At 43.8% G+C, this 18,652-nt stretch overlaps 1 protein-coding gene across 1 annotated transcript in view; it reads left to right on the top strand.

Annotated features, from left to right (window-relative positions):
- Positions 1–467: 467 nt before the first annotated feature.
- The window catches only part of LOC102417134 (coiled-coil domain-containing protein 162), a 70,104-nt gene continuing 51,919 nt past the window's right edge, over positions 468–18,652 (top strand). Inside the window, exons 1-3 of the mRNA XM_014467071.2 lie at positions 468–631; positions 10,302–10,419; positions 13,693–13,858. Of these exons, the coding sequence (XP_014322557.2) occupies positions 468–631; positions 10,302–10,419; positions 13,693–13,858 (448 nt within the window). The remainder of the gene's footprint in view (positions 632–10,301; positions 10,420–13,692; positions 13,859–18,652) is intronic.

Here is an 18,652-nt window from a genome sequence, read left to right as displayed (position 1 = left end):
TAATAGAAGAACTATCATCTTCTTTTATTACAGGATGAAATTGAGAAAACCAAGAGAGAAGTAATAGTGGAATATTGTCAGAAGTAAGTATAGCATATGTAGTACATGTGAACAGCACAGGCTAAGTTCTCTGACTCTGAATTCAATAAACACCAGAATTATGTAGAAATTCTCCAAGGTATGAGGTGGTCTGTTTTATTTGAGCCACGATCCTATTAGATAAAACCAAATCAAGCTGACCTCTGACACACGGAAGAAGGAGCATGAGAAGTGAAGGACAGGAGATGCTTCGAAAGGGCCCATGCCTTTGCCTTCCTGCAGTAGCAATCTGACCCAGACAGAGATTTCTTCATGACAGAGGTGCTCTATTCTCTTTGAAAGATAGTCTAGGAAAGTAGATCCTGGAACTTCTGTAGAGAGGACTCACCTCTGGACATCTCTTCTGACTTTTCAGATTTAACCACCGCATGTCTCACTATGCTCTTCGGGGTCAGATCATGGCCTACTGCAATAGTCTGAGGGCCCTGCTGGAAGATTTCCCTACCGTCAGGGACACCGTTTTCATGGTGGGGCAACCGCAAGAGAAGAAGGGGTTGAGGGATTCCAAGAAGGGCTGCAAGGATGACCTCAGGTGCGTAACTTCCGTTAGAGCTTGCTCTCCCTCTCTACCCTACCCCTCACAGGGAAGAAGCATGTGAAGTTCAGCATGGAAATCTTGCTCCCATTATTGCATTTGACCTTGATTTTCCAGCCCAGAAAGGCAAAAGAAAGAATTAACACTTTAAAAATGAGTACCTGTGAGGGTGGGAAGGGGGGGTAGAGGTGGAAGAGGGCATAGAGGGGATAAAATGGCGATGGAAAAATTTTAATTTAATTTTAAAAAATAAAATAAAAAAGAATAAGAGTATCTTTGTATTTGAACCCAGAGGAGTTCTTTGTTTATGGGCTATTTGACTGCTTTTTCAATGTATACAGTTTTATTTTCCCCTGGAGAGCCCTAAGATTTTCATCAATCACACCATTTTACACAACTCAGCCTCTAAAATAAGAAAGCAAATAAGTAGACTTGATCTTGAGCTGTCCTGGCTTCAAATATTTTACTCAATGGGGTAGAAGAGATATTCAGAGAAAAATGGTATACCAATGCCTTGGATAAATCAGTGCTTTTCTGTATTTCTCTGACAGAGAAAAAAAATATATGTAGTAATATTAAGTGATAATACTTTCTTATCATGCTTTATCCAGTTTTCCAAATGTTCTTACCTTAGCCTACTAGAGCTCACTCACCTGGATGAGGAGTTAGCATACCTGTGCAGTCAGTGACTACATTTCCTTTAAAAAAAGAAGGAGGTGTTTTACAGTTATGCAGTCTCCAAGGGGGAGAAAAACATCCTGTAGGATGAGCTTGCCTCCCTCCTTTCTCTTTCCTTACTGCACGGTGCTGAGTATCAGTAATAACTACGATCATAGAACAGATAGATGAGAGGGATTGAAAGACCATTTGTATCAGACCACTCTTTCACTCACTTATTCATTCATGCATCATTCAAACACTATTCAGTGCTGACTTAGTACCAGGCACTTCACTATGTACTGGAGTTACAAAGGTGACTAAACCATGGACTCTGGTGATAAATTCAGCCTAGTGGGGGAAAGTTCTACAAACAAAAGAGTAGCTTCAAAGATTTCAAAGATAACATGTTAGAGTTATGTAAAAAGTTCTGTGATGGCATCAAAGGAGTTTAACTCCACCCCAGGGCCTCAGGGAGAAATTCAAAAGGAGGAGGTAACAGGTAAGTTGGAGTTCATCAAGAAAATGGAGATAACAGAACAGGCTAGAGAATGCTAGAGAATGAAAGAAGTTGAGTTCTTAAGCCCTTGATAACTGGTTATCAAAATAGTAGCCACTCCTATGTTGATACTGACAAGGTGCCCAATTTGTGATACCAGTGTTTTGTCTCAAGAGCTCAGCCAGTGCATTCACTTGGGTAGACTTCAGGATTTACGTAATGACAGATGCATTTGAGAAAGAAGTAGGGCAAAGATACCTCAGTAGACCAACTATTTGGTAAAGGGTTTGACCTGTTGCCCAATGAGGCTAAAGTGCATCTTTCTGTCATATAAAACATCACAGGATAATCTTCTAAGGCTTATCAGTTCCATTCTCTCATCCATCCACTAGACAAGACAACCATTTATAAGAACAATCTAAAAATTGGGATCAAATTTTAAAAATAGTTCCCAGAAGTCTAACCATGAGTTCACTACATTTGTGTTTAGGATAAAAGGTATTCAGCAAGGCTGTTTTTGTTTCTGATCTGTTTTATTTGTAGCAGCCAAATAAAAAGGTTAGAAAGAAGAGATGGAGGAAAAATATCTCTCTAGCTTGTAAGTCTTGCTCTATTCCTTTATTATTTCTTGTGGATGACTGTGTGTCTCCTAAAGCATAAAGGAAGCAGTCCCTTGTGAGGGAGAGCCTGGGGCCCTAAATCAACTAGTCAGTTAATGTGTGATACTTCCAGGGCAAGGGTTTGGTCCACAAAGTGAGAGCAACTCATTCAGTCAGGTAGTGGATGAGCAGCAACTGGTAGAGATTCCATATTGCTCCACCAAACCCATCTCCTGCCTCCTAAACTCTCTAGATTTTAATACACTCACATAAAAATGAATTACAGAGAAAAGAACTTCTCTCTTCTGAGGAAGTTTGGAAAAGATACTGTATAAGATTCTTTCTAACTTCAAAGTCTATGACTCATTCCATGAAGTAAGTATTAATAAAAACTGACCACCAGCCACAAAGAGGTATAATGGAGAGAGCTATAGCCTAATAGTTGGAATATTTGGACTTGACCCAGCTCGGTCTTAAGTTGCCCTGAGATCTCAGACAGGTCACTTCTCTTCAATCTCTAGATCTCAATTCTTCACCTAATGAGTGAGGAAACTGAAGCAGCTCTCTGAAGTGAAATACATTATGGTTCTTAGTGCTAAGGTGTCTAGAGCTTGATTCTAAGGAACGGGACTGCTGAGGAAAGACTCCCAGGAAAGGAGCCAGTCAAAAGTGTTTATAAGCCGAAACCGGTTTGGCTCAGTGGATAGAGCATCGACCTGCGGACTGAAGGGTCCCGGGTTCAATTCTGGTCAAGGGCAGGTACCTGGGTTGCAGGCACATCCCCAGTAGGAGATGTGCAGGAGGCGGCTGATCGATGTTTCTAACTCTTTATCTCTCTTCCTTCCTCTCTGTAAAAAATCAATGAAATATATTTTTTTTAAAAAAGTGTTTATAAAATGGTAAGTGAGAACCATCTCAGGCCAAGTTTAACTAGAGATGAAGGGACAGAGTTAAGGAATGAGGGTCATGGAGGATAGGGGTTCTCACTTCATTCATAAAATAAGGAGTTGGGTTTGATTGAAGATAAGACATGTTTTGCTTTAAGTGCCAATTCCAATAATTAGTGCCCTTCTGTGTAGGACTCTGGGACATCCACATGTGACAGTGTAGTTGATTGGCAACGTCTGTCAGTCAGGGAAAGGGAGGAAAGTGGGCTCCTGCTTGTGTTTGCTATCCCTCACAAGAAGAGCCCCATGAGTTGTATAGGCTTTACATTCTTAGGTGCTACTTAATTCATAAGAGACTGTAATGCCTGTAATGTACTGTGTTTAGTTTTAGCAAAGAACTCCACCCTCACCCCAGAACCAAACCAGAATCTCTACAGAAGAGGAGCCAAGGGGAGCTCTCCTCCCAGGAAGGATGCCCCTTGAGGCCTCCATGTCCTCATGGCACCAGAGGAGTCTAGAGTCTGAAGACTAGGATGACACTCAATCACACTCCCAAGAGCAGTGGCATTAGCTGATGGAGGAGCAAAGAAGGCACAGAGAGAAAGGACAGTAACATTAGGACAGAACCCTTACTAAGTGACAGGCAGAGCCACTGCTATCCTATACAGCTGCTTTATGTGCCTTAGAATAAGGCACCACTTCCTCTGGGCAGGTTGCCCCATGTCCGGGTGCAGAGCTTGGCAAATAAAGGCCGGATCTCAGCCACTGCTGGTTGCCTCAGGGCACAACCTGAACAACAGTAGTATATGGCAGCCTTGTTGCCAAGCACTGTACAGCAATGGGTTCAACATGGTCCTTGCCCTTCATTCAAGGGGAAATAGGCAGAAACATTATGATAAGGAATAAAATAAAAGGATAATGAAAGCAACCACCAGGAAATGTTCAGTATTATCCGAAGGATTGGGAAAGTGGGCATGGGGAGCAAGGCAGGTTTCAGGAAAGAGAGGATGCTTAACCTGGGTCTTAAAGGATGATCAGTGTTTCAGGTGGACAAGGAAAAGAACATTAGCTCAAGCTGGGAGGCCCCCAAATATAAAGGTACAGAGATGTGAGACAGCATGTGGACTTGTGAGTGGCCCCTATCCAGGGTATGTGAGGATGCGATCAGAAATAGAATTCACAAACTGAGAGGCAAGATCCAGAAGTCTGGCATTTGTCCTTCCACAAACAGAGAGAAAGATGAACAAGACGATTGTCAGGGACATCATTTAGGATGCTATTGAAACTGCACAGATGAGAGATGTGTAGGAGGTGAAATCAGCTAGGCCAGGTGCTGGATTTAATATGGGGCTAAGGGAAAAAGAGGAGTCTAGAATGTCACCCAGAGTCCCTGGCTTGGGTGACTAAAAAGATGGCAGTTCCATTATTATTTAACTAGAGGCCTGGTGCACGGATTCGTGTACTAGTGGGGTCCCTCAGCCTGGCCTGCGCCCTCTCACAATCCAGGACCCCTGAGGGGATATAGCAGTGCATGAAGCAGCAGATGGTGGGGAGGAGCTTGAGCCCAGGCCAGGCACCACGCCACTCTTGCTCATCCTGGCCCCACTGCGCCTCCCACTGCCGCTGTTGGGTAGTGCTGCCACGGAGGCAGGAGAGGCTCCCGCCTCCACAGTTGCACTAACCAGCTGTGAGCCCAGCTTCTGGCTAAGCAGCACTCCCACTGTGGGAGCGCACTGACCACCAGGGGGCAGCTCCTGTGTTCAACATCTGTCCCCTGGTGGTCAGTGCGTGTCATAGCAACCGGTTGAGCGGTCGACCAGTGGTAATGGTCACTTAGGCTTTTATATATATAAATGGGCACAGAGTTTTCATTGTGGAAGATGGAAAAAACGTTCTGGATGGTGGTGATGGTTGCACAACAATGCAAATGTATTTAATGCCACTGAACTATACAATTAAAAATGGTTAAAATGGTAAATTTTATGTTATTATATTTTACCACAGTTTTTTAAATGGGGGGAAAAGGGATGTCAGTGCCATTAAGAGGAAGCAATATGAAGAGGGAGATAATGAATCACAGCTCAGAAGCTTCAGCTATGAATTTCTTTCATTAGTCTCCCAACAAATCTGAGGCTTCTTATTCTGGATTTTTCTGTGTTTTCATACCCATCCATTCCACCTTGCTTCTGTCACTGAGTAATGTTTGTATGTCTAGCTGCTCTGGAATGTAAGCCTCTTGAAGGCAGAGACTGTCTTCGAGGATGGGAAGGGGGGAGTAGGCCCACAGGAAGTGCAGGGAGTTCCGACCAGTGGCTTTTAATTGAATTATGAAATAACAGAATATGTCTCATCTGCTGGCAGGAATTTGGTTTGAGGCTTAAAGTTTACTTGGGCCCAGTAGGTGAGGCTCAGTGGTTGAGCGTCGACCTGTGAACTAGGAGGTCATGGTTAGATTCCCAGTCAGTGCACATGCTTAGGTTGCAGGCTCAGTCCCCAGTAGGGGTCGTGCAGAAGGCAGCTGATCAATGATTCTCTCTCATCCTTGATGTTTCTATCTCTGTTTTCCTATCCCCTCCTCTGTGAAATTTAAAAAAAAAAAAAAAGATGGGGGAGGAAAAGAAAAGACTTGGAATTATTGAAAAAGGAAACGGGCCTGAAAACTGATCACGGGAAAGAGAAAGGATTGTCCCAGGGTGACACCGCTCAGGCTCCATGGAAACCATTTAAATACTTGTTGTGGCATCAACATAATTAGTGGTGTGGTTTCTTCCAGCTGTGTGTGACTAGAAGCAGAAAGCAGAGGAGCTGGAGGGATCCAGAGTTGGGGTTTGCTGGATAGGTGGGTAGTGAGGGCAAAGAAGCAAAGACCTGAAGGTGTGGTTCATGTGCTTGCTTGGGACCCAGTCTGGGGAGGGAGGGAGTGGGGTCAGAATGGACTTGACAGATGGAAGGGGAGACCGAGGGCTGAGTGATGATCAGGAGCATATTTTGGAGGGATGAAGGTTTAGTGGGAGTGAACGAGTGAGAAAACTGGAAGAATAGAAGGCAGAGCTGGGAAAGTAGGGTATTTGAGTTTAGGATTTTGGAGGTGATATAGCCCCAGGTAATAATGAGCTCTGCAGTGATGCCCCAGAGCAGGTGGCTGAAGGGAAATGAAATGAAGGAGGAGGATGCTGAGCAGGTCACGGAACTGTCAGGCCCAGGACCTGATGGGGGAGCCCTCCTGTGGGGCTGAGAATTGGGCTACAGTCTTGCACTGAGCACCCAAACCTTTCTGCTGCCCCCGCTGCCCCTCCTCAGCAATGACTGCTCCCTGCAGGCAGGGGTGGAAATGGCAGGAAAAAAACGGATAAGGAGTAAAGGACACCATTTGGTAGAGGGCCCTGTGGCTCCAGGGACACATGTGCTTCTCAGAGGCCAAGGACTGATTCAGTCACACTGCTGCCAGCCCCGTGGCCTACAGCCACATGTGCTCAGACACAGGCCTTGTGACTTTTTATTGTTGATATTCAGGGCTTCTTTGGGACACTATTAAACATCGTGAACTGAATAACAGAGATAAGACTGGAATAAGCTAGCTTTGATGTGCTACACAGAACAGAATAGTCTGACGTGGCTGCTGGAATAAAGAAATTCTCCAAACTAACTCCACACTTTGTTCCTGAGCTTCACATTATCTGATGAAAACCCTGAGACTTGAAATGCAGGTTTAAGGCCAGTGATTCACTCTATTCACAGTAGAGTTTTCATGATTTAAAAGGTCTCATTTTCAGAATGTTTGATATTGAAAACATTCAGTCCTCAGGTCAAATGAACCACATTTTCCTTTGGTAAGTGGAAAGGGTCATCTTATTCTCCCCTAGAGACCCCAAAATAATAGCAACAGTCAAGAAATGCCCCTGTAACTGCCAAAGTGCCCCCAAGAGGGTAAGACCCTTCCATCCAAAGCCCTTGCATAGGCAGAGGAAGTGGGTACAAATGTGAGAGTGATGGAATCAGTAGGACCTGAGGAGTAAAGAAGAGAGGGTCTCAAAATGACTCCCTGACGTCCAGTTTTGGGGACTGAAGGATTGTGGTTCTTTGAACACAGTAAGAGGCACAGGATGGGGATGGAAGGGAGTGGGGAGTCCAGTTGTTCCCTTTCTTGATTGAGTTGGTCTAAGGCACCAACCAAGATGGAGCAAGTTGGACCCCAGGAGGGGACCAGGCCTGCAAATGCGAGTTCAGGAGTCACTGGCGAATAGATGGTGGTTGCAGCCAGAAGACTGAATGAAATCACCGGGGAGAGTGGGAAGAGCAGAGCAGAGGGCTGAGTGGGCCCAAGGAAGACCTGGCAAGGCCCGTGTGGGCTGGGGGCTCCTCCTTCTGCTGTCTGCCTGTCAGAACTGCCGGCTCAGCGTAACCAAGACAGCCCCAAGCTGGCACTAGCCTTACCCCTTACCCCACAACCCTCACTTCTAGGACATCCTCTCTCAACATGTTCAGGCCCTCACTTCTTAACAAATTACTCTGAGATCCCTCATGACATAAAATATTTTTCAAATGCTTGACGCTCTTCTGAAAAAATCATTCCTTACGCCAGTCCTGTGAGTTAGGAATCTTTATTCCTAATTTATGGATGAAAAGACTCAGAAGATAATCTGTCTAAAGTCACACAGCTGAGGGTGGTAGATGTTGGTCTCAAGCTCAGGTCCTCTGATGCCAGGTTGCACATCTGATAACTGCGCAGAGCACCATTTTCCACACTAGAGGAACACAGTCAATTAGACCTGAAGGCTCCATTTCAGGGGAAACAGTCCCCACCCTCACCCTCTGTTACAGTGGGCTGCCTCACTCCTGAGATGATGGAGAAACTGTGGGTCAGGATGCCACTTCCCGCTAAGTGTAGTAGAAAGATCATAAGCTTCTATTTGTGTGAAGGTCAAAAACAGGAAAAAGCCAACACAGTCTTTTAATGGTGTATTCATTGGTGGTAAAACTACAAAGAAAATCTAGCATTGATGAGTGTAAAATTCAGGGTGGTCGTTCCTCTGGGGGCCACCAGGGAGGTGCAGATCAAGCTTCAACAAAACTGGTGGCATTGTCCCTGGCCGGTTTGGCTCAGTGGATAGAGCGTCGCCCTGGGGACTGGGGGGTCCCAGGTTCAATTCCGGTCAAGGGCATGTGCCTTGGTTGCGGGCACATCCCCAGTGGGAGGTGTGCAGGAGGCAGCTGATCGATCTTTCTCTCTCATTGATGTTTCTAGCTCTATCCCTCTCCCTTCCTCTCTGTAAAAAATCAATAAAATATATTAAAAAAGAAAAGTTTTAAATATATATATATTTTATTGATTTTTTACAGAGAGAAAGGGAGAGGAATAGAGAGTTAGAAATATCGATGAGAGAGAAACATCAATCAGCTGCCTCCTGCAAACCTCCCACTGGGGATGTGCCCGCAACCAAGGTACATGCCCTTGACTGGAATCGAACCTGGGACCTTTCAGTCTGCAGGCCGACACTCTATCCACTGAGCCAAACCAGTCATGGCTAAAAAAGAAAAGTTTTTTAAAAAAACACAAAAAAACCTGGTGGCATTGTCATTCTCAGACGGTGGGTACCTGGGCTTGTGCAAGTCCTTAGCAGACATATATGGATTGTGTGTTTGTATGTGAACCAAGAGACAGCTATACTGCTGCCTAAGAAAGGAGGAGGTGTTTAGAAGTGGAGAAGAGCAGAGAGGAGAAAGAAGACAAAGAGGGCCGGAGTGAGGATCCCTGCAAGGAGACATGGCGGGGAGAGCAGGAAAACGGGGACCGCTCTCTAGAGCCTGGGTGCTGGAACGGGGTGGGTCTGCACTTAAATCCCAACTCTACCTCCTAGGACCTCAGTCGGCAAGATCTAGGTCACCTCATAGGGCCTCAATTTTCTCATCTATGAAACGGGAACGAAGTAGGTACATCCAAACGTTGGCATAAAAGTTAAGTGAGAAGATATGTGTGGGGGAAGAAGAAATTTTACTCTACTGTTTTCGGTTCTCTCAGCTGGTGCAATAATCAAATTGAGTTGAGACAGATTAATAAGAGAAAATAACCCAAATTTAATTATACGCATATGTATAGGGACCCCACCTACATGAGAGAGTCAAAGACCCCGTATTCACAAGAGGTTAAGAGACAGAAAAGGCCCTAACCGGTTTGGCTCAGTGGATAGAGCGTCGGCCTGTGGACTGAAGGGTCCCAAGTTCCATTCCGGTCAAGAACATGTACCTTGGTTGCGGGCACATCCCCAGTAGGGAGTGTGCAGGAGGCAGCTGATTGATGTTTCTCTCTCATCGACGTTTCAAACTCTATCCCTCTCCCTTCCTCTCTGTGAAAAATCAATAAAATATATTTTTTAAAAAAGAGAGAGAGACAGACAGAAAGGTAAACAAGGCATTCGGAGCCAAGGCGAATGAGATAAGGCGCCCGGGGCTTCAGAGGGGAGGAAGGCCAGTGGCAGGATGATAAGAAGAGCAGATGTGCAGTAATTAGAAGTTTGCCCTGCCCTCTAGGTAGTCATACAAGTTATCTCTAGCGATAACTCTCATGATGGACAAGGCCTCCAATTTATGTTCCTGAAGGGAAAGGTAAAAGTTTCTCTTGAGTCCACAGGGTCTCAAATGCCTTCAGCTCAAAACAATCCACATGCCAAAGTGGCATGTCTCAGGGAGCCTGTTCTGAACCCACTCATATGTAACACTCCGCATGGTGCCAGCCACCTAATTCATGCCTTCCTTTCCTGTCTCACCATACCTTCCACCTCCCCGCCCCCCATGCCCACTCCTTCCTCAACACAGCTCAGGCTAAAAGCAGCCCACCGCTCTTTTCCTGTTGAGCTATCTATAGCTGTGGCCACCTGTGCAAGGCCTGAAAAGGAGGCCTGCTGCCCGCAGGCTTGGACGCTGGGCTTGTGTGTCACCACAGGCCGGGGTGGTATAAATAGTTCACACTGGCAACGCTTCTTCAGAGAGAACCGCTGTGACACCCACTCTTCCTTCTGATGCTGCAGGAGTCCTCAGCCCCGGCCCCGGTGTCTGCTGTCCGCTGACGGGAAAGTCTTCCTCAACTTATGGTTCATACCTCATCCTTCTGAAGTGCTGGTTATGTTCAAAACTCTGGCAGAAAAGGTTTGTGTTTTTGTGTGTGTACCGGAGTGTAAACTGGCTGGCTTTTCGTGACTCATGGTTCAACATATCAACTTCAGAGAAAGTCTCTTGTTTGTTTCCAGGAACACTTAATAACCGAAATCTTCTCCCAGCTCCTAATATTATTATATTTATTATGTTATTTTATTTATTTATTTTATTTTAACAATTTTTTTTCTAATATTGTCATTTCTCTTGGGCCTCCTTATTTTATGAGTTCTCTTTCTCCCTGGTCATTAATGAGCACTAATTCAAATTTCTGACATTCTTTATCATTCCTCAATTTCCTCCCAAACCCTTAGAAAAAAAACCACCCTGATCCCCTGAAACTCATGAGAGGCTGAGATCACATTTAAGCACAGTAATCAGCTAAGCCTGTGTTGGAGGTACTGCTCTGTGTAGCAAGTACCTAACTTGCTGATAGAGTATAATGCTGCAGCCATAAAAAGAGTTAATATATTGCCCAAACTGGTTTGGCTCAGTGGATAGAGCGTCGGCCTGCGGACTGAAAGGTCCCAGGTTCGATTCCGGTCAAGGGCATGTACCTGGGTTGCGGACACATCCCCAGTGGGAGATGTGCAGGAGGCAGCTAATCGATGTTTCTCTCTCATCGATGTTTCTAACTCTCTATCCCTCTCCCTTCCTCTCTGTAAGAAATCAATAAAATATTAAAAAAAAGAGTTAATATAGTCATACAGAAAGCACTCAAATAAGTATCTGCTCAGTAACGCACAGTGAGGAAAATGGCAGTTGGGAACAGTCTGACTTTTCTTTGTAAGTGAAAGCCTATTTCACAACCTAGGTTTCTCTCACTTTCTTCTCTCCCCTCCCCCCTCAGCTTTATTGAGGTGCAATTAACAAGAACAAGTGTACAACCTGATGATTTAATATATGTACACATTGTGAAAGGATCACCACAATTATGTTAATTAGCTCATCCATCGCCTCATAGTTGCCTTTTGTGTGTGGGTGGTAAGAACATTTATCAACTTTCTTAGAAAATTTCCAGTACTGGGTGAAAAATAATATAAATAGAGCCACTTCAACATGGAATCAGAGCTGCCATCCCTTGTGCATCTTACTCCTCCAACCTTTGGGATGTTTAAACTGAGTGATATAACCTTTGGACTGGGCCTAAAGCAACATTGTAGTCCAAACTATTATTTGAAAAGCTAATAGGAATGAAGACATTCTGACTACTGGACTAAAAATTAAAGACTTTCTTAGAATTAGCAACATCATGTGTAGCTAAAGAATAACCTAGTTTATTTGCACCTATAGAAATTTCATCCTTGATTTATTAACAACAATAGACATTTTTTTCTTCTCTTCATGTAATTATTCCCCTTCCCTTTCGCATGAAAGCTCCTTGCCTTTACCCTCTAATCAGAACAATATTGGGTCTCTGCCTGAATCAGTGCTTCCCAAATAGCTATTCTCTTGGTTCTCAAACTTATTCATCTTACAACTGAAAGCCTGTACCCTTTGACCAACATCTCCCCATTTCCCCCACGCCTTGGCAACCACCATTCTATAAGTTCGACTTTTTTTTTAGATTCCACATGAGTGAGATCATATATCATGTGTCTTTCTTTGGCTGCCTTATTTCACTTAGAATAATGTCCTCCAGGTTCGTTTATGCTATTGCAAGTGGCCAGATTTCCTTCTTCTTTGTGCCTGATTTATATTCGTGTGTATGTGTGTATGTCATTTAAAAAAATTATTTACCTTTCTACTGAACTCTTAGATTATTTCCTTAGCTTGGCCATAGTGAGCAATGCTATAATGAATGCAGGAGTGTAGATAATCTCTTCAAGATACTGAGTTTGTTTCCTTTGTATGTATATCCAGAAGTGGGATTGCTGGATCATATGATAGCTCTACACGCAAAAGAATGAAATTGAACCCCTATCTTACACCTTCACACCTCTCACAAAAAAATAACTTGAAATGAATTAAAGTCTTAAATGTAAGTCCAGAAGTGATAAAATTCTTAGAGGAAAAGCTCCTTGACATTGGTCCTGGCGATGATTTTTTTTATATAACACCAAAAGCACAGGCAACAAAAGTGAACATAAACAAGTAGGACTACATCAAACTAAAAAGCTTCTGCATAGCAAAGGAAGCAATCAGCAAAATGAATAGGCAATCTATGGATTGGGAGAACACTAACAAACCATATATTTGATATGGGGGTAATACCTAAAATATGTAAGAAACTCATAGAATTCAATAGAAAAAAAAAGAAATCTGATTTTAAAATGGGCAAAGGACCTGAACAGACATTTTTCCAAAGAAGACATACGAACAGCCAACAGGTAAATGAAAATGTGCTTAACATCACTAATCATCAGAGAAATGCAAATCAAAACCACAATGAGATATCATCTCACACCTGTCAGGATAGCTATTATTAAAAAGACAAGAGACCTGGACAGGTAGCTCAACTGGTTAGAGCATCGTCTGGATATGCCAAGGTTGCAGGTTTGATCTCTGGTCAGGGCACATACAAGAATGCACAAATAAGTGGAAAAACACTTCTCTCTCTCTCTTCCTCTCTTTCTCTAGAATCAATAAATTTAAAATAAAAAAAAAAGACAAGAGACAAATGTTGCCAAGGATGTGGAGAAAAGAGAACCCTTGTTCACTGTGGATGGGAATGTACTGGTAGAGCCATTATGGAAAACAGTATAAAGATTCCTCAAAAAATTAAAAAATAGAACTAACCTTTCTTTCACTGAAGAATTTGTAAATTATATATATATATATATATATATATATATATATATTCAGTTAGATCATAATTTTATACTTTTCTTCCACTTGGACATAAATATTTAAGATCCAGTGTTTGATTTTTTTTTTTTTTTTTAGTTATATGTTTAAACTGTGTTGATAAATCTCTATGGGTCCCTCCTAGGAGTTTATTTGTAACCCTTGTAATTTAACAATGGTCATACAAACTTTTTTTTAATGTATGTTTGGCCACCAAAGGCTTTAAACAAAGAGAAACACATTGCTTTAAACTCCCCATTCGAGGAGTCACCTTGTCCAAAGGCATCTAACCCAGTTTATGAATGTTTGTTGTTCTGTTTTTCAGATGTTATCTTGTAATTATTATCCTGTATTATGCTATGAAAATGTGTATCTAAATATTTGTGTTTAAATATATTATCTTTAATAGTTACTCATGTATTTTATATGCTTCTTAGAAATTTCTTAAAACTTATTTCCTTGTATTGATTTTACCCACAGGCAGCATTTAGAGCCTTAAAGCTAACGCTACAGCTGATCGCTCCTCTCCATGACATTGTGGCCTACCTTTTCAGTTTCGCTAAACTTGGGAATTTCCCAGCATGCTTTGAATTTCCTCTAAGTCCTAACCCTTTGAGAGGTGACTGGGGAGGAACTGAGGGCATTGGTAAGTCATTAAAGATATTTAAATCATCTTCAATATTCAGTTAGAATTCTGTGAAACTCTTCCTCTACTCACCACCCCCCTCCAGCTTTATTCAGGTATCATTGACAAATAAAATTGTTTAAAATATTTAAAGTGTACAGCATGATGACTTGATACACACATACATTACAAAATGATTTCCTCATCTAGTAATTACTATGAAGCTCTTAACACTTGGAAAGACAGAACTAAAATATTTTCTCATACATTACAGTGATAAGGGCAAAGGGAAATCCTATTATATACTGTCTCCAAACTGATTAATTCCAATATTCCAAGTTAAACCGCAAAGTGTGCACACCAAGTCAGGTGTGAGGAGGCCTGGGTTTTTATCCTGCCTCTGCCACTGGTTACTGGAAGTTGGACACTTTACTCTCCGGGTCTCTGTTTGTCCGTCTGTAAAATGGGGATGATACCTGTCTCATAGAGATGTTCTGTAAATTAAAATCTATGTAAAAATTCTAAAAGGATGTATAAGTCCCACTACATATTAGTGCCCTTTCATTCCCTGTCCCTTCCTGGCCTTCGTGAGCTGATATGACAAGGAAAGCCAAGCATTCACCGTCGGGAAGCTTGCAGACAGCCCTTCGTTAGCTCACAGTGGCCCAATGGTCCTGTCATGAGAACGATTGAGGCTTTAGTGTTGCCTGCCCAGTGCTAAGCCATGAACTCTAGCTCAGTACTAGGTCCTAAGATAAATGCACACGATTCTGAAATGCTTCGTAAGCTGGGTTTATCAGAGGCAGGGAAACTGATCTTGTTATTTTAATAAATTGACTCCTATCTAAATTATGCCATTTGTCATGTAAATGTAAATTAATAGCAATATATTATAACATAGTAGCTAAGGATTTTAAAGGATGAGAAGTACCAGCAAAATTAGGTAATACGCCTACTGAAATCTAGTGGTCTTCAATGTAATAGAACTAGAATCTGTTCCTCTCTGGTCGGTGCTTAAAGGAGATACATCTGTGGAGACCCTGACTGGCTTGCCAGTAGGTAGGTTTACACTGTGCTAATGAACACCGAAGGGATCTGTAAGCATTCAGGTGGGAGACACCGGGGAGGGTGTGAGCGGTGATCCATGAGGAAGATCATGCCTGTGTCTGAGGACAGGCAGCATGAAGGTGGGGCAGGGTTGGTGCTGCCTCGGTAGAAAGCACAGAATTGTTGCCAAAGAACGAGTTTCCAAAACTACTGGCAAGTCTTCAATAGAAGCAGCAGAGATTAGAGAAGTTCCAAAGCACTCTTAGATCCTTTCTTTTCACTAATTCAGGAACTGCTGTATAAAGAGGTTTATTCAGAAAATAAGCTAAGACTCTCTTTGGGGAGCTTCTGGATGTTTCCAGGGTGTGGAGGGCTGAGCTTCAGATGAGGGACAGGAGAAAGGAAGGAAAATTTCCAGGAAAAATGCCGCCCCTGCCCTTGATATGGGGGGACAGGTGCTTTATGAAGATGAGATAGAAGCCGAGAGAGAGCCAGAGCATGTTTTCAAAGGAGGTCGTTGCACAGGAAGTCCTATAGGCCTGCAGAGAAGGTGATCTAGGGAGACTTGTCCTCACTTGAATCAACGGAGAAAAATAGGAGGGATGGTCCTGGCAAGGCAAGCAAAGGGCACGGGCAAAGCACCAGACAGGACTCCCCGTGGCCAGTACAAAGACTGGTGAACCCACCAGCATGACCCTGAGGAACGGTGGGAAATGAGGCCAAATTATTGAGGAGCTAGAATGCAGAATGAAGGGAATTGGTTTCTTACTATTTATATGCTTATGAACTGAAATCACTGACATAGGTAGGGCCCGGGCTTTCCGAGGTGCGGGATTAGAGGCGCACACCTTGTCGTGTTGCCAACAAAAACATTTGTGCTCCAAGAGGATGTGCAGAGTTTTGCATACTCCGCTTTGCTGAAAATAGATAAAGTTGAACTAAAAAAAAAAATCCCACTCTAAAATGATCTTTTTAAAAAGACTAGGCTGTTCAGTTCCTGGCCTGCTTCCCAGAGGAAGCAAAGAGAACCAAGGTGAAAAGATGAGATGGTCTGTTCATACACCCGCCCAACTCCTTCCAGCCATCCCAGAGCTATTTGGAGTTGGGTAAGATGACTTTTGTGGACTTGTATGCTATAAAATATTATTAAAGGGACACTGCGTTTTAGCATTGGTCCTCCCGCTTGACTGAGGAGGCAGCTCTTAGACATGCATCCTAAGCGGACAGCTCTGCGGCCCCTGCCAAATTCCCTCCTTCCGTGAAAGCCAGCAACTCCCCTTGGAGTCAGCATGAAGCAGAGGATGTCATCAGAATGTGGGAGGTTACACTGCGACTTCCTTGTCAGGGTTAGGAGGCCAATTAAAGCCCAGATACTACATACTAATCTTGGTGTTTCAGGAACTCTGGAGACAAACTAGGAACAGGGTGTACTGGCTCTGAGCAGTCACATGAAGACAGGGCCGCTGTGATTCCTCTCTCTGATTTCCCGCACAGGCCTCTGGGGGAAGTGTGGGGGGCAGTGGGGGGAAGGCTCATTTGTTTCCAGGTGCAGGTTTACTCCCAACCCCACCACCAGGACCACAGGCAACCCTCTGCCCTGTCCTCATAGACAGGCTGCCTTCCCAGCCAGTCCCAGCCACCTCCCCTCCCACCGGCTGTGTGACCCCACAAAGACAGGGAAGCCTGAATGAGGACCCTAAAATCAATAAGTAACAAAGGAAGGGTCCGTCCCACCTGTATTTTCATGAAAATGCCACCTATCCCAGGGAACAGTTTTGCTGGGAAGTGATCAGGTAACAGTGCACACACAGCACAATATGAACAGCAATGGAATAATATAAGGAGAAAATCACCCGTAATCTAGTCCCTCTAACAAGTGAAATATTTTTATTATCTTTACTCCCTTCTAGCCCCTGCCCAAATACACTTTACACTTACGCTTAACAGAGCTTCAATCACAGGGCATGTGCAGCTGCATAATCTTTTTTCATTGTCATTGCAGAGGATTATAAACGTTTCGCCCTGGTTGCTGCTTAGACAGAGCGTATTGCTTACAGAGCAAACAGACCAGGCCTTGAACAAATACGGCTCACGGCCCGCCCCTCCTCCCACCCACCGCGGAAGTCCTTGTACAATTCCTTCTAACCTGACTCCTCTGCTGGTGGAAATTCCTTTTCAGCCCAATATGACCATCAGATTTATGGGAGTCGTAAAAAGTTTGATGATTAAACCGAATTCATTTGGAGCTGGGAAAATACTCAAAACACATTTTTCTGTCGTGCGTAAGACATCAAATGCACATGAAACCTGGACTGCTCATCTTTCCCTAAAGCCAAGAGCGTATCACTGCAAGTATTCGCAGCCATCCTCAGTCCTGGTTCCACCCTGAGCGGCTCTGAGGGCAGCTGCCCCACGCCCTCCGTTCCTCTGGCTTGGAGATATGGGAGGAGATCCGGTGCCAGACCAGGCAGTGCAGAGGCTGCTCAAGTCTGGTCAGACTATTGAGGTGGAGTAACTCCCAAAATGGCTCTGGGTCCCCCAACTCACTTCTGCTTGGGCTACGTATCAGGCACAGTGATCCATTTCCACAGTCCTTCTTTTCCCGTGGCCGGGATGTCCTCTCGAGTAGAAAGCTATCCCTGTCCTCACAGGAAGTTGTTGAGTGGTTCAGATAAGCTGGCATGCTGGTATCTCAGCAAGTGTGCCCCCCGCCCCCTACCTCCACCCCCCTCCCCGGTGCTCCCTAAGGGCTCATCCTTTTCTTGTTGCGCTCTCCCCTTCTGACCAGCTCCTTTCCTGGACTATCACAGAGACCATCTCCAGTGGTTCTCAACCTGTGGGTCTCGACCCCTTTGGGGGTCGAACGACCCTTTCACAGGGGTCGCCTAAGACCATCGGAAAACACATATATAATTACATATTGTTTTTGTGATTAATCACTGTGCTTTAATTATGTTCAATTTGTAACAATGAAACTGGGGCTCACCACAACACGAGGAACTGTATTAAAGGGTCGAGGCATTAGGAAGGTTGAGAACCACTGATCTAGACCCAGGCCAGTTTCTTCAATCGAGCATTGAGTGCCCCCAAAGGTCCCTAACTTAAATTTCCACCCAAAACACATATACTATTAAATCTACTGATACGCAGCCTACTTTTGCAGTAAGAGTCCAAGAAATAAGCCAATTTTGGGTCTCTTGTCATTTACTCCCTAAATGACAAGAATCTCCTAGAAGGGGGTGTGTGTGTGTGCATGTACACATCTATGCGTGTATATTGTTTGCTTGCCTTGGACGGCTTGAGTCTTCTTTAATCCAGAGCCAGCAACAGGGTGAGCCAGTGGCAGAGAAGGCTGGTTGGATGGCATGGCCATGAGACATAAGTGCTGGGCTATAATAATTTCAAGCCCCTAAGGAGTCTACTGAGTCCCATATTTTCCTATTCCTTGTAATTTGTCTTTTTCAATCTTTTTAGAGACTGTAGCCTTATGTATTTTAAAACTTTCAGAAGTCTTTTTGGGTTTGTTTGTTTGTTTGTTTGTTTGTTTTAGTATTTGAAGGAATTTTATCTTATATTTTGAGGGAATTTTAAAGTATAATGTGAGAGTCTTCTCAATTTAACATCTCCCCCTTTTGTTAAAGACTGAGAGAGAGAGAGAGAGAGAGAGAGAGAGAGAGAGAGAGAAATCAAAAGCCTTTCCTTATTCTGCTGAAAAGCAAAATAAGTCTTTATCTTCCGAAGGAAGGAAGGAAAGCTACACAGACCTTG

Source organism: Myotis lucifugus, unplaced genomic scaffold (genome assembly GCF_000147115.1).
Source record: "Myotis lucifugus unplaced genomic scaffold, Myoluc2.0 scaffold_378, whole genome shotgun sequence".
Taxonomy (NCBI): domain Eukaryota; kingdom Metazoa; phylum Chordata; class Mammalia; order Chiroptera; family Vespertilionidae; genus Myotis; species Myotis lucifugus.
Note: the sequence above shows the minus strand (reverse complement) of the source record. Positions and strands in the feature narration are given on the sequence as shown.